We start from the raw sequence: 15,795 nt of genomic DNA, 5'->3' as shown, positions 1-15,795 counted from the left end.
GTGTGTGTGTGTGTGTGTGCGATAATGAGAGTCAGTGATGTGGAGAGAGAAAGTGTCGACCATCTCCTGCCGTGATAGATCGCTGCTGCTCTCAGCATTAACAGAAAGCCGTCAGTCGCTCAGGCGGCTGCAGTCAAATTAATCAGGTAATGGACCTTAGTCTCTGGGCCTCCTCTCCTCTCCTCCCACACACACACACACACACACACACACACACACGAACACACACTGCCGTTCCCTCTCCTCTTTCCCATGTATTGGATGTCCTCAGTTGGTCTTCAACACTCCGCAGCATCTGTAACTGTTTTCGTTTTGAGGGTTTCTACTTGTTGAGCTGTTCTCAGAAAAACATTCTCAATTCCTATTATCACACAGGATAATATGAAATATTTTTGGGGGGCGCTTTATATCCTCACGAGGGGAGACGGGGGAGAATTCATTCAAGTCATTGAAGCTGTTTTCAGACACGAACTCCGGGAAAAAATTTCTTCCGGACATCAGCCCGAGTTTTCCCTTCACATATATGACCAACAGCTGATTTTCCCAGTCAGGAAGTTAATGTCACTGGACAAACTTGAACTTCAATCATCCGAATCACCATCACGTGCGAGGATGGAAACCCAGATGTTCTAATTGCCGTCGTATGTCAAAGAAACTCGGGGGCCGCGTCTGTGTTATCCCTGTGTGTGTGATGCTGCAGACTCAGACAAATGGAAGCTTCCTCTCTGGGGAAGTCTGGAATATCTCGTCACATACGGGTCACTGCTCATTTATACAGTAGACACAGTAGAGGACCACTTCGTGTTGCAGAGATATCGGATGATAAAACATCACAAGCTCGTCCTTGAATCACTCTCCCTTCCTTTACTATCATCTTTAGACTTGAGATTCGATGGGTCATTTTTCTCTCACTCTTCCATTCACTCATTTTTGCGCCTCACCTTTTTTTCCCCTCATGCGGTGATGTTTTCGTCTTCTTCCTCTTTTGTCTCTCAGTGTTCCACACACACTCCTACACACTCGCGCCGCTGGGTTCTCTCTGCACACAAGTTTGCTTTTGTTCTGGGTTTTTTTCTTCTTTTTTTCCTGTCATTGATTTTCTTCATTTCCATTGTTTTCCATTCTCTCTCTCTTCTCTATGGTTTCACACACACACACACACACACACACACACACACACACACACACACACACACACACACACACACACACTCACATCTCAACGTCTTTTTTCTTTTTCTCTCTCTCACTCATATCGAAGCCATTTACACGTTTTCCTCTTTAAGTCGTAAACGCACTCAAATTCCAGCCTTTTACTTCTTTGATTTACTTTTGATTGTGTGACTTTCTCTTTCCTCCACCTCCTTTTTATCTTCATATATATATATATATATATATATATATATATATATATAATTTCTTTTTACCCCCCCCCCCCCCCCCCCACACACACACACCCCCCTTGTGCTCGTCTTTGAATTCTTCCCCGTAGTTTAGTTTGTGGTTTTAATGTTTCATTCATTGAGTCTCTCGCACATGTTCATTCTATTTCTCTCTTGTTCCCCGTCTTCTGCCTCTGTCTGTCATTAACACACACACACACACACACACACACTCTCACGCGCGCACACGTTGTCTCTTTAGAAGTCATAGATATTCTCCGCAGACCAATTTCCCTGTGAATAATCACGGCGGTTCATTGTGGAGGCGAGCGCGGTGCCAAAGTCATTTTCTTCAACAGGCTGCAGCTTCATACCGAGTCAATCAAGCTGAAATATCTCGGCGACGGCTCCCATTTTTTACCGTTAAGCGTCACTCCCTCCCCATGAATATAATTACCGCGATGGGCCGCGGCGACACCTCCTTTCCATTTTACCACTCCCCAACTTTTTAAACGCACCTGAACGATGGTTCGTCCGGGAGCTTGATCGAGTGTTGACGTCCCGTCTGCCCGGGAGGTCGCGTGATGGGAGAACAACTCTTTTGCGAGAGTCCCTCTGGTTGTCTGTTTTTTCAAGAGTGTTTAATCAGCTCTGCCGCGGGAGGATTGAAAATGATCCCGAATAAATGTCTGCGTTTGTGATTTTCTACGAGATTTCCCTGAAAAGGTTCATTCACTTTCGACTCATCTGCTCATCGGTCTTTTGAAGAATGAAAATTTGATTCCAGCAGCTAAAAACAAGGAAATAACTGCAACCAGTTAACAGATCAATCGATTAGTAATCGAATCCCAATTAATCACCAACTATTTTGATCATCGATTAATCGGTTCAAGCTGTTTTTTATGGGGAAAAAAATCAAAATTCTCTGATTTCAGCTTCTTAAATGTGAATATGTTCTGGTTTCTTTGCTCCTCTGACTGTAAACTGAAAATCCTTATTATCTATTTTTCAACCTTTTATGACGTGTTATGAACCAAACAACTAGTCGATTAATCGAGATAATAGTCAACAGATTAATCAATAATGAACATAACCATCAGTTGCGGCCCTAGAAATAACAACAAAATGGTTTTATTATTTCAGTCAAAGCGGAAATCATAATCACATAAATATATTCATACAATAATAATTTTTTTTGGTCTGTTGCAGGTTCGGGAAGCACCGGAAAGACGAGCGGCCCGGCGAGAGGATGGACCGCAAAGGCTCCAGCAAGTGGCGGGCTGAGGAGACGCAGGTCTCCGAGGAGGAGACGCTGAAGATGAGGCTGGAGCAGGAGAGGTGAGGTCTTCACGGAGAGGTTTCCCTTTTTTTAAATCGGGACTTCCTCTGTCCTGTCCTGAGTGAAATGTTTTTTGCTCTCCAATCACAATCTTGATCCGTTAAAAAGATCCATGCGATTCCATAGTCTGGATCATAGCTCCAAACGTGCAAATCATAAATGGATACGTCTACGTTGTCCGCCCTCCTTGGCTCGGCCTCACTGAAGTTGAAATAAGAGACTTGTTGAAGCCTCTGGTGCTGCTCCCTGCTTTCATATACACATCTGCTGTTTGTTCACGTTCCTTTTTTTTTATGAAATGTCAATTAATCCAAAATTATTCTCAAAGATTTTGAAACAACCTGGCTGCGGGGATTTGCTCCCGTTCATCCACAACAGAATATGTGATGCTACAGCTGCTACTGTTGCTGGGCAACGGGTCCGGCTCGCGATCTGAGAGGCCAGTTCATCCCTGCAGCGTTGGACGGGGGGGGGGTCGAGGTCAGGAACTCTTGTGCAGACCAGTCAAAGTGAAAAACAGACCATTTCTCCGTGGACCTCATTTGTGTGTTCTGGAGCGTTGTAATTATAAACCCGACGGTTGCGGCGATGTCGGAGGCACGCTGCTGTTTTAAATGTGTTTTTTAACCGGACAGACCGGAAGTACACAGAAGTTTATGGCCAGGTGGCGTCTGTATGTTGTAACTGAGTTATGGACATATTTGACTGTCAGCTTTACTTCTGTCGCTATGAGTTGACGCTGCGGGTTGAAACGAAGCCGTTTGGCTCAGGAAGTGTTTTTAATCCAGCGTAACAATCACATTGACGGAATCATCTCAAGGATGTTTTATAGACTGTGTGGAATGCGTAAAATTCTGATTTAATGGCTCTTTTTTAATGTGGGAGTGGGTTATTTATAGATAGTCACAGATCAGTGTTGACACGACTGCCATTTGTACATTTCACCAACTTTTTACCGAGAGAAAAAACATAATTCATAAGTCCTTTTTACGGTTTTACGGCTTTTTGCCCTGAACCAAGAACAGCCCCAGGACGGCGACACATCTCTTTCTCCATGCAACTCTGTCTCTCAAACTAAATGTCAGACGGGCACCGTGCCAGGATTGTTTTTGTGCCAAGGCCATCACAGCCCCTGCCAGCTAATTAATTCCCAAGCTCTTGGTGTCGGGGCAGGAGTCATTACTCCCCTCAGTTGCATCGTTATGGTTTGGGTGGTAATTCTATTTTTTTTTTTATTATTCTTTCCGCCTGCAGAGCAGATAGTCCAGTAATAAGATAATAGCCAAGGCTTTATTATTTTTAAATTGGCATAAGGTTATTGCAAATGCCACGTCAGATGATAATTTGGTTGTAACGCTGGATATCGTTGAAAGTTCATGACGGTCTCTTTGTATGTTAATCGAGTCCGCGGCTTCTCCGGTGGTTGTCAGGACCTCAGATGTTGAAAGTCACGTACGTTTATTATCACGATCTCTGAAACCTGGAATTCTTTGCGGCATGGATAGCAAAGATAACACATATTCATTAATCCAAATCATTTTGCACTTTGACGATGTGGGGATTTAGTTAGTTAAGTTGTTGGTTACATTTTGAATTTAAAGCGGATTGTTTTTCTGTGTCCCTTAAGATCTGCAGCGTTCCAATCTTGAAATATTGCAACAAAAACACACACATTTTCCCTCTTGTGACATTAATGTACCTGTACATACAATATTGTTGACGAAATCTTTTAGCCGTGGTTCATTTATACTGCAAGCGTATTGCTGCCAAGGCCGAAAAATACAAACGGATCAGTATCACGTTATTACGTGAAAAGTATAATGTTACAACAATAAAGTTTAACTTTATAATGTGATACTTTATTGCTATAACGTGAACGTTTTTTCACGTGGAAAACTTTCACGTTATAGCAATAAAGTATCACATTATAAGGTTTATAACGTGATACTTTGTTATAACATGGGCGTTTTCACGTGGAACTTTGTTATAACTTGAAACTTTCACGTTAACAATAAAGTATCACGTTATTACATGAAACTTTATTGTTTTAACAATAAACTTTGCTTAGGTGTTATAACTTGATACGGATCCCTTTTTATTTTTCTGCCTTGCCAGCAACACGCTGCAGCATATTTAAGCTTTCATCTCTGCAAAATGCAAATTGAAGAAATGGATTGAATATTTGCTGAAACGTCTGCACACTGCACTAGCCAATGCAATGTAAGTCAAATTTGTGTGAATAGATTTTACAAAGTAGTGTCAGTAGAGTAGTTGTGTTATTTCACGCCTATTTCCTTGTTGTCTTCTTCTTCCAAGGTGTGTCCTTGCGACAGGGCCTCTGCAATAAGTGAGTAGTCGGTGTGTCAGATATTATTTTGTGGTTGTTTGTTCTCACGTTCGTTCGCGTCATGTGCAGTGCTCGGGGTGAGACAGAGCCAAAAAGTGGATGAGAAACCTCAATCAGCCCAACGCAGGTAGGCAACCACAGAGCAGGAAACTGTCTCGGGATCGTCTGACCGTAGTTCTTAAGTCAATGCATTCATTGCTTTGTTCAGGGTTTAGGGTGTTTGACTCAGTCCAACTAACCGCGCCCCCTCCCTAAGCACCCGAGAGGCACGCGCTCCCTTCTTGTCTGGAATCCAACCGTCTGAAATATCTCCCGATATCGACGGGGCGATCCCCCCGAGGACGCGGGAGACTGCGGCTCCTTCGGTGTTAAACAACAATCTAGTTAGTTGCGTTTCGCCGAGCTGCTCTCGCAGAGGTTCAGCTGGGAAGTTTGGCCCCTCACAGCGGCGCACCTATTGATCGACCCCTGCCGAGGGCTGTGCTCAATCCAGCTGTGATTGACGAGATGGAAAGCAGGTTTAAATCTCAGGTCCCGCTGGACAACAACCCAGAGCTGTTCAAGCAAATCGAGACGGACGAGCTCAGACAGTACACTGATGTTTACAGAGGATACTGAATTATCATTTGATTTTTGTTTGTTCGTTCATTGCTAACTTGAAGGCTCTGTACTGTGCATTATAATGTATTTGGCCTTATAGAACCCAGCAATGTAATAATATCCTTATCCTATGTGTCCTATGTCATAAAAAATATCCATTTAACGTAATCCAAAACTTAATAAAACCTGATAATGTAATAACTTCCCAATAATGTAATAACATGTCTTAATGTCTTGTAATAATACTCAATAGAGAATAGGTATTTATAGTAAGAAATATAGTATTACATGGAGATACAGCAGTAGATGAAAAAGACTGATTTATTAATAGTATTATTAATATATAAATATAATTACACAAAAGTATAGCTTTGCTTATTTCAGAGTTATGAGTAATTTAAAAAAAATGCATTTCCTGTGTATTAATACATTATTGGTGGTATGCTACAAAAAAATTGGCCCAGTTATTACAATTTTGGATAATTATTACATGTTTAACCCAGTAATGTAATAACCTCTCGTTAATGTAATCAGCTATTACATTAATTGGTACAGCAGTCATTATAGTATTGGTTAAGACACCTGATTACATTATTGAGAAGTTATTACATTGTCAGGTTAGGGTTAGGGTTAGGGCTAACCCTAACAGATATTATTATATTATTGGTTTAGACACTTAAATACATTATTGGGAAGTTATTACATTATCAGGTATCCTTATCATTTTGATGACTTTAAGTAGGGGTTTTTAATATGTTTTTGGTATTCATTACATTATTGGTACAAATGTCATTATGTTATTGGTTAAGGCACCTGATTGCATTATTGGGAAGTTGTTAAGTGGAGATATTGATTATATTAGTGTTATATTACGTTGTTTCATTATTGTTTCTGACAGGCCTGAATCAGATAATGTCTTGCATTGATCGGAAACACGTCTGTTACGATTCCGAGTCATCTTGGTCACATTGATCCAAGAACAGTTGAATCAGAATCACACGGACTTGATCTGAGTTTCACTTCTCATCCAGGAGGCTTCTTTTCACTGTACCTGACTGACTGGCGGGTCAGAGTCCCACTTATTCAACCTCTTTGTGCGGTTGTCACGGACATCGATTTCACTTTGTTCGCTAACTGCTCCTGGTTGTTGTAACGACGGCCATTAGAGTCGTGCGAGTCACCTGAGGCCGAGCGTGAAAACGACACTCGCTGGAGGTTTTGTCGTCAGACGAGGCCAAGTAGGAATAGTTGTTGAATTTGTTTTCCCAGGGAGAGGGATGAAAGGGCGGCATTGTAGGTGGGCGTCGCTCGCAACGACTCGTCCCTCGGCTCTCTCGTCTGTTGTACTGAGAGGGTCATTGCATGTGCTGGAGTCACTGGAGGCCACCGATGGCCTTGGTGACGACCCCACAGAGGTAAAACACCTTGGTCTCCAGACCTGTCGGTTAAGAAGCGGAGAACTCAAAGCGTTTTTGAGCGTCTACGACCAAAGTTCAGTTTCGTTCGATTCATTCTCTTGGGATCCATTAGAAACATTCACAGCTATATGAGTAAAAATACTTTTAACCAGCACCTTTACCGTTTCTCTATTTCTTTTTTACAAAAATTATGGAATTAGCCAATGCTAATGTGTATCAGATTGAGGGATGACTGAAAAGGACGGGGCAGCTTTACGGTGTTATCCTAACTTTGCTCTGGACAGTACTGGCTGGAAAGCCTGGAAATAAAACTTTGTAATTAGTGTTGTCTAAGTAATTAGTGTCGTGACCTAAATTCAAAGAACACAGTTCAGTCTCTCAAAATGGTTGAGAGACTGAACTGTGTATTTAAAAAAAATAGTGGAGGTTCTCTGAGGTTCTCCCTCTCAGTGCGCCCCTCACAACTCAGCATGAGAATCTGTCCGTAGGAGTTATCCAGCTCGTTACTATTAAAACACACACACGGTATCATAAATCAATCAGCAGGGGCCCCACAAAGACTGCCTATGTACAGGACCCAGAATTTGGTGTTACACCCCTGCGTACGTTTGTCACGTCTTCAGAGCTGTTGCGCAGCTTCTTTGACTTGAATGTGACTCATCATTTCCTCTTCACCTTGAAGAACCCTGACAAGTGTTTTCAACCCATGAAACATTTGCCAGATTTCTGTGTTATCAATCCAGAAATGAATTTTTCCAACAGCAATCTCATCCGGCCGGACCGTCTTCCTTCGCGTGCTTCCTGCCTTTCAGCCGGGGCGACTATCAGTTGTGTCGGCATTGTCGCTAAAAGGAAGGTTTATTACACGGCGGGCACAATGGCACATAATGGACCATTGTTCTGGCTCCATGTGGTAGAAAGGTCACTTCGCCAAACACTTCTCTTACAGCGTGATGTGCCCTCCTGCCATTTCTATAGCCCGTTATCTGCTGCCTCTACCCTCTTTGTCTCTGGTCAGCCTCCGACTCTCGGACCACCTTCACCATTTACTCTTCGTGCTGCGTGTGTTCATCGCTCATCAAGGTTAGTCGTCAGAAAAGAAAGCAGGTTTCTTTTCCTCTCCTCCCCCTGCGCAAATATTTTGGTGGACTGAGAGGGTAGTGATTAGACCAAGTGTGCTTTTCCTTCCTGTCCCCATTTCAATCAACGTAATTGTCTCTGTGAAACATTTTTAGCCGCTCTTTGTCTGAAGTTGTGTGAAAGGAACACTTACCCCCCCCCCCCCACCAACGCCGGCTCAGAAGAAGTTGGACATTTTGAAAAGCATTCGAGGATGGCGGCAAACTGTAATCATCCAGGATTCACACGCCGCATTCTAAAACTGACTGAGATCGACCGCAAACAAAAATATTTTCAAATTCGTCCACAGTAAGACCTGTTTAACATCATTGTTCTACCCGCACACTGTAACATGATGACCGTTACACAGTCTGCAATTGTCAAAACGCTTGCTGACTGTTTACCTTTCCAGCAAGCAACTGTCTGCTTATGTAGGTAGTGAATGAGAAAAAAAACATAATATAAATTGGATAAATGCAAAATTCATCGATATTTTGTTCGAAGATTTGATGTCCGAGACAGCAGAAGATGAAAATGAATGTCAGTAATTTAAATCCGACTTTAAATTTAATACTTAAAACAAACATTTTTTTTTTCCCTATTCCTTTAAAATTAACGTATTTTAATTATTTGTGTATTTTAATTTAGTAGTTAAGGTTAACTGCAATTGTAATTTTGATATTAAAATACTGGGAGTGCTGTTTGATTAGTTATCTTAATTAATCTGCAATTTATTTTTGTTAAATAATCATTTCATTTTAGACTGATGATCGAGTAGTTTGACGATATATCACCTCGGCCCAAAGGTGAATTTAAAAAAATGAAAAAATGATGCAATTGATCCCCCCAAAAAATGAATCAACAGATTAATGGATACTAAAAATATGGTGCGCGTATTGTATTTTAGGTCTTTTTGACCGTTTACTCAAAACTTCAACAACCCATAAGATGTGAGATTGCCTCTGTCACGCATCACGACTGTGTCAAAGCTGCATCCTCCCTCACTCGGAGACTGTCCGGCCGCCTCGTCATGGACCGGGGGGGGCTGCACCGGGGGGGCTGCACGGGGGAAGGTCATGCGCTGGATTGGTACGTCAGGCTTTATCTTATCAGCCACTGTGCTTGTGTATACAATCTGCTGCTGCTGCTGCTGCTTTCCTCCAGTGGGAAAACACTGCCCCCCCCGGCTCTAAAGATAGATCCCTCAAGGGCCCCGCTTCCTCCTGCACCATTAGATAATTAGTTAGTTCACAAACAGTTGCAGACGCAGCGTGCAAAAAAAAAAAAAAAGAAATCCACAAGCTTGGCCTGTGACGTGGCTGAAGTCGTTGGGAGGAGGTGCACTGAGAGGATTTGTTGCCCCCTGTCCGGGGTCAGTGGGGAGCAGCTAGTCGTCAGGTTCATCGCCAGCACAATTTCCATCCATTTTTCGTCTCTTTTTAAAAAAAAAATCACATTTTGCACGGAGCCGTCCTTATCAGACTTATTGTTTCATTATGCACAGCATGCACATTTTCCTGCAGGAAGCGCTTCAGATTTTTAGCCCGCTGTGTGTTCAGTGAAGTTGTACCCCCCCACCCCCCCACCACCACCTCCCTCTACCTCCTCGCTGTCCCATTCGCTTTCTCGCTGCCATTAAAAAGGGGCCCGGAGGAACGAGAGCAGTATGATAATTGGTAGTTGTAAAGCTCTGATAATTGGCAGGGGCTGTAATTATGGGGCTGCGCAATAGGTAGTCCCCCCCATCCCCATCCCCCCCCCCCCCCGCTGTTGAAAATGGTGTTGCCAGTTATTCACAAGATAATGGCCTAAAGAGGAAGAGTGTGTGTGTGTGTGTGTGCGTGTGCGCGCGCGCGTGCGCATGTGTGTGTGTGATTACTGTTGTGCTTGTGAGGCAGTGGTGTCAGAGGTGTGACAGACGTAGAAAGAGAAAAAGTACGGCTCTATACATTACCGGCACTCTGTGAATGCAAAGTGCTTCCCTTGTTCGAAGGTGCTGTGGGGGCGAGAGACTATTATGCATTGTTTATGGTATTATCATTATGGGGGGGAGAAGAAAAAACATAAATAATAGACTCCACATCTTCCCTCTCTTGTCTGTAATGGAAAGTTAAGACGACACGATAAACAATCGCTCGCAGATGTTGCACTGGTGCGTCTGCTGTTTTGTTAATGTGACTCCTGAGATTTACATCATGTCTGAGGCTGCTCATACATTTTCATTTTATGACGATTTTCTTCTCCCCCATCTAGACGAGAGTTTTAACTCTGTTTCAAATATGATCCCTGTCCATCCTCGCATGCATGAAGACGTGACCTTTCGCGTACGCTGGTCACGTGCGTGCTGGTGTAAACAGTCTCAGTAAATAGTGTAAATGTGGCAGAGGTGTTGGGTGTTAAAGGAGACATATTATGCTCATATGCATTTTCTCATAATACGACTCCAGACTTGAGTTATCAATTTGGCTACTTTTTTTCCCGGTAACTGAAGCTGAGCTCACATTATATATATATATATATATTTTTTTTTTTTTCTATGATAAAACAGAACCCTGTTCTAATATTTAAAATGGACAAACTCAAGTTTATTCTCCCGCCACTCTCCTCGTGGTCGGCGAGTATGGACGGGGCTGTCAAACCAAAGTACATCTACTGTAAATAAGACATTTTTCTGGCCAATTTAGTTCGGTTCGGTTTGGTTAACAGGAAAAAAGTGCATCTACACCGACAACATGCTCGAGAAGGACGACACAGTAACGCACACATCCTGACACATGGATGAATTTGGGATGCACTACCAGAGACGGCGTCAAGCTGCACACGACTGTGTGTGTGTGTTGTGACTGGATACGAACAAGATCTCTGTCAGAATACTCTCTCACGTCCTTCGTCCTCTGCCGTCTCAAGGATCCAGGCCAAGACCAGGGAGCTGCGGGAGCGCCAGGCCCGGGAGCGGGACTACGCCGAGATCCTGGACATCAGCCGCACGCCGGAGCGCTCGTCAGAGGAGGAGCACCCGTACGCCGGCATCAACCCCCTGAACAGCTCGGTGGACAGCGGCCACAGCCGACCCCACAGCCCCCGGGACGACTACCCCCACCTCCATCCGCACCACCACCAACACTCGGACTCCCTCTACACGCAAGTCAGCAAGGCCCGCAACGACCGGCCTCCGTCTGCAGACAGGTATTCACGCATTGAAATAATTCCCCTACTTTAGTTTGGAGTGATTTCTCCTCGGCCGCGGCCCTGGATCATTTTCCCCTTTTATGGTGTTTTCTCTTCCTCACCTACACTGAGGCCGCATGATTGCGCAGAGAAGGCCGGCTGGCCGTCACAACCTAGAGGAGGAAAAATAATCACAGCAACAGAAGGCAGGTGGTAAATGTCAGCTCGCAGCCTGCCAGACACAATGCGCCGTTCCCGGGGGACTGGGGGGGCGGGATGTGGGATTTCTCTGGGGAGGCAGTGAGTGAATGGAAACCTTTGAATTCCCGTCTCTCTTTCTGTCTCCCTTGACCTTTCTACCTGTCGTCCTCTCTCTCTCTTGTTGATTTCACCTCGTTGCTGCCTCTTTCACCGTGTCGCATTTCTACCCGTCCCCCCGCCCTTTTCCCTGAGGTGTCCCGTCTGAGCCACCCACAGCTCAGGCCCGTGGATTGGCTGCTGTCAGTCAAACCTGAAATGGCGCTCGGCGGAGCACATTCCTCCGCCACGGCCCCACATTCCCCTTAGATTCCATCAAGCTGCTCCGAATTCCACACACTCACACTGTAGATATCAGTTCCTTAAATATGCCCGGTTTTTTTTTCATAACGATCCATGAGTTATTCCCCTGGGAAATTAGTGAAAAATGTATAAAACGCCCTTCTCGCAACATTTAAGAAAGTCATATATCCAGATCCACACCAAAATATAAATGGGTTCTTTCTCCTTCCTCCGAGTTTTGTAAAAAATCTGTTCTTTAGTTTTTCCGTAATCCGCTGACAAACAAACCAACAATCAAATAGACGGACAGGAGCGAAAACATAACCTCCTTGGCGCAGGTAATAACTACAGCCCGGCCGATATCGATATTTGGGAGTAGAAGAGTCCCGATACGGATATATCGGCCGATATATACATATATATACATACATATATATACATCTGTCAATGATTCCTAAGATGTCGTTATCAAAGACGTAATTGAGGCTTGATATTTTAGTTTAACCATTAACTTTATCATAAATAACTATAAATTGAAAATACAAATACATAGAACTTATAACAAACATTTATTTTACCTAAAATTTTAACATAAATGCACATTTAAAGGCTCATATCTGTTGACCGATTAGATCGGTCGGGCTCTTAAAATATTGGCCGACACGTTCTGTCTGTGAAAGGCTAATATCTGACGATATTAGCGGCCGACCGATATATGGGTCTGGCTCTAGTAATAATCACCCTGGCCTCAAATCTAGACTCTATTTCTCTGTGCATTTATTTTAAATTCATATACAGCAGCCATATATGGCAGCTAACAACCCAACTCATGAACCAAAGGCTCAAAGTCCATTGCGCCGACAGCCGGCCAGAGCAGAAGCCACATTGTGCTAAAAATCCTGCATCTTGTAAGCGCCCCCCCCCCCCACCCCCCCAAAGATCCTCCAAAACACAGGCGGGTACATCCACCGCTGAATGAAGGAATGGGTTCGTCTGGGTTTCCACGCATTCCCCAGATGGCCCCAGCAGCCTGTGTGTGCACTTCAGGAGGGTTGTAGCTCACAGTGATTCATAATTCATCGTGTCGCTGTATGACTTTTAAAAAAATATATATATATTTTTATCCCTTGTGTTGAGGTATGCAGATGCAAAACAGAAGATAACAAACCAGCATTACAGATGCGGAGTCTCGTTTAATTAGTTGAGGGAAAACACTTGTGATTTAGAATCTAATCATCGTCTTATTAAAGATTAGAGCGCATGGTTTTTTTTTTATCCCTCAACAGCCACAGAAGCAATTTATTGTTTCACCCTCCCTCGGTTTCCTAGGAGATTGTTTTTAGCTGTGTTCGTCTTTGGTGTGAGCAAGAATTGCGAGAAAGCTTTTTCCCTTCGAGCCCACAACAGCAACAACAGCAACAACAACAACAACAAGCTGATGGATTAGTGATGAAATGATTTAATAGAAACTTTTAGTAATTGTTAAACCCTACAAGTTAACAGTTGTCTGTGTGTGTCTACACACACACGCACACACACACACACACACCAAACACACACACACCAAACACACACACACACACATATATATATACACATACAGGAGGCTTTGATTACAGCAGTGTAGGTGCCAGGTACACAAACTCCTCAAAGATTATATTTCGCTCCCTGGTCGCCCGCAGTAAGAAAAATATACCTCCTGAGAGAACCAGGAAGTGTGTTTCCTGTGTCCTGCCTGCCCCCCCACCCCCCTACTGAACAGGAAGTGAATTAGACCCTGCCACGCCAGGCGCACGAGAGGGAGGGGCACACTCACCCGGCGGCGGGAGTGTTTGTTATTATGGCACTCGAAAGGCGGTATGAACTGATACCAGAGCTTTAAGGTTCTGTTTGGAGATTTGATCAAAGCAATAACATGTCCATAGAAACCGAGAGTGAAGGAAAATGTTGTTTTTTCGGTCCCTACACTAACACTTTGCTTTAAAAGTGACAAGTCATACCACGATGAGTTCACGCAGTCAGACAGTCTGACGCGGCTATAGACTCTAGGCATTGGTTATCAGCAGTAGCTTAGCTGTAAATGCTGCGATGCATTGTACAGAATAATAACATTGCACATTTATGTGCTTCAAACTGCAAAGTTAAAATAATGACCAATGAAAAAAATGTAGTGAACCTTGAGTTAACCCGTCACAACCCCCTCCGCCAAGTATGTTCTGCTTCCATCGGCATTCGCCTTTCTGATATTCAGCAGGATTGAGCGAAAAGTCACTCGACCAATTTCCACGAAATTTGGTGGAAGGGTAGAGCCGTGGCAAAGGACGTATCTCTTTCATTTTGGAGAAGATTAAGGAATTGTTTTTTGTCAAGGCGGTCCCTCTCAGATTCCCTTTCCACTTCTAAACTGAACCGGGGGAAACTGCAAGAATGTTTTCATATTTTCTGACTTCAGTAAAGCTCCGTAACGGCGGACAGACGTTTGGCCTAGACGGGGGGAAAAATGCGGAAACATCCACGGCAATTAACAACGCACTGATCTGCATTTTACTCCCTTATCTCTAACGCTGTCATCAAGGTAACACGGGCGGAGCTTCGCTAAACGACCCAATGGGGAGAAGGTTCTTCCTTTTGTTGCCGCTACCACGAGGTCGTTACTGCCGCCACTAATCCACAAACTGCTGCTGATGATAATGACCATCATCATTATCATCATGATCTGCCTGGGGCACGTTATCCAACCTCCTGGCCAGGAGGAAATTCATCTTTGGCACTGTCACGTCCTTTACCCGCTGAACAACGGAACCAGAATTGTCTCCCGTCTGCGTCCAAACGAGAACACCGGAATCAGCGCCCGCCCCACGTGGGCACATTGACCCCCTCAGCGCCGTGGTGCGTAGGCAGTCCGAGGGGGAAACCCCGGAGAAAGACAACAATTTGTTTTTAATTGCCTCTTTCTTCCCGTTCGAGCGCCGCGGCGCTGTCAGAAATTTCAGTTCACCCCGCAGAGTCTTAAAAACCCAAACGAACCAAAGAGGCTGGACGGAGCTTCAGAAGCCTTTTGGGAACCGTCTGCCGTTTCCTCTGCTTGAAGGAGCGAGGCGGCGACGTGTGGATCAGGCCCCGGTTCTGCCGGCAACCCGCCCGAAGCAACAACACCAGGTCTCACGTCTCCTGTTTGACAGTTGATTGGTTTTTTGGGGGTTTTTTCCAGAAGCACAAGATGTTTCTTTAGTTGTGTTACTGTGCGGTTTGGTGCGTAGGTGGTTCGGCGTATTATCGGCCTGCGAGCACTTGTGTTTCTGTTTCGGTTCTCGACCAAAATTACATAACCTTGCTGCCGGGACACTTGCTGGTCTTTCTTCCTTCTCCCCCTGCCAAGAAAAATATTGTCCAAAGCTTTCGTGGGGTTTTTTTTTTTTATCTCCCACCAATGTTTTCGTACGCTCGCAGCTAAAAAAAATATTTCTCACCGAGGTCCCAGAGTGTACGACTGTCCTCTGGTCACATTTGTTGCCATGTTATTGCTCCAAAAACAGACCCGAGGAATTGTAAATGATGAAAATCACGGCGAACACTATCCGGAGAAATAAGTCTTTCTTCGGTGTTTGCTGCAAAACTAATAAGGTGAATTAGCCACAAACATATTGTGAAGCGGTCAGTGTGTCACTGAACACCTTTATTGGCCCTCAACATTCTTTTTCTGTAGCACACTCCATCCCTCTTGTGTCAGAGCCAAGTGAATTAGCCACCATTGTTTGTACCCCCCCCCCCATCTTGCAAGGCAGCGGTGGACGCCGGGAAAGCTCCGAGGGATTCGGTGTGATTTGATTTCTAGCGTTTTTTTTCCCGGGGAGGCCGGGGCTCTTATTGAATCGGCTCCAT

The 15,795-nt window shown here is 44.2% G+C and overlaps 1 protein-coding gene across 11 annotated transcripts in view; it reads left to right on the top strand.

Moving 5' to 3' along the window:
* The window catches only part of LOC118310358 (partitioning defective 3 homolog), a 204,818-nt gene that overhangs the window by 137,535 nt on the left and 51,488 nt on the right, over positions 1-15,795 (top strand). For 10 of the 11 annotated variants that reach the window (XM_035633235.2, XM_035633234.2, XM_035633233.2 and 7 more), the window contains 2 exons: positions 2,592-2,720; positions 11,113-11,391. In XM_035633235.2, the coding sequence (XP_035489128.2) occupies positions 2,592-2,720; positions 11,113-11,391 (408 nt within the window). The remainder of the gene's footprint in view (positions 1-2,591; positions 2,721-11,112; positions 11,392-15,795) is intronic. The other variant, XM_035633238.2, reaches the window with a different exon arrangement.

Source organism: Scophthalmus maximus, chromosome 5 (assembly GCF_022379125.1).
Source record: "Scophthalmus maximus strain ysfricsl-2021 chromosome 5, ASM2237912v1, whole genome shotgun sequence".
Lineage (NCBI taxonomy): Eukaryota > Metazoa > Chordata > Actinopteri > Pleuronectiformes > Scophthalmidae > Scophthalmus > Scophthalmus maximus.
The sequence above is the reverse complement of the archived record's forward strand: the minus strand, read 5'-3'. Positions and strand labels throughout refer to the sequence as shown.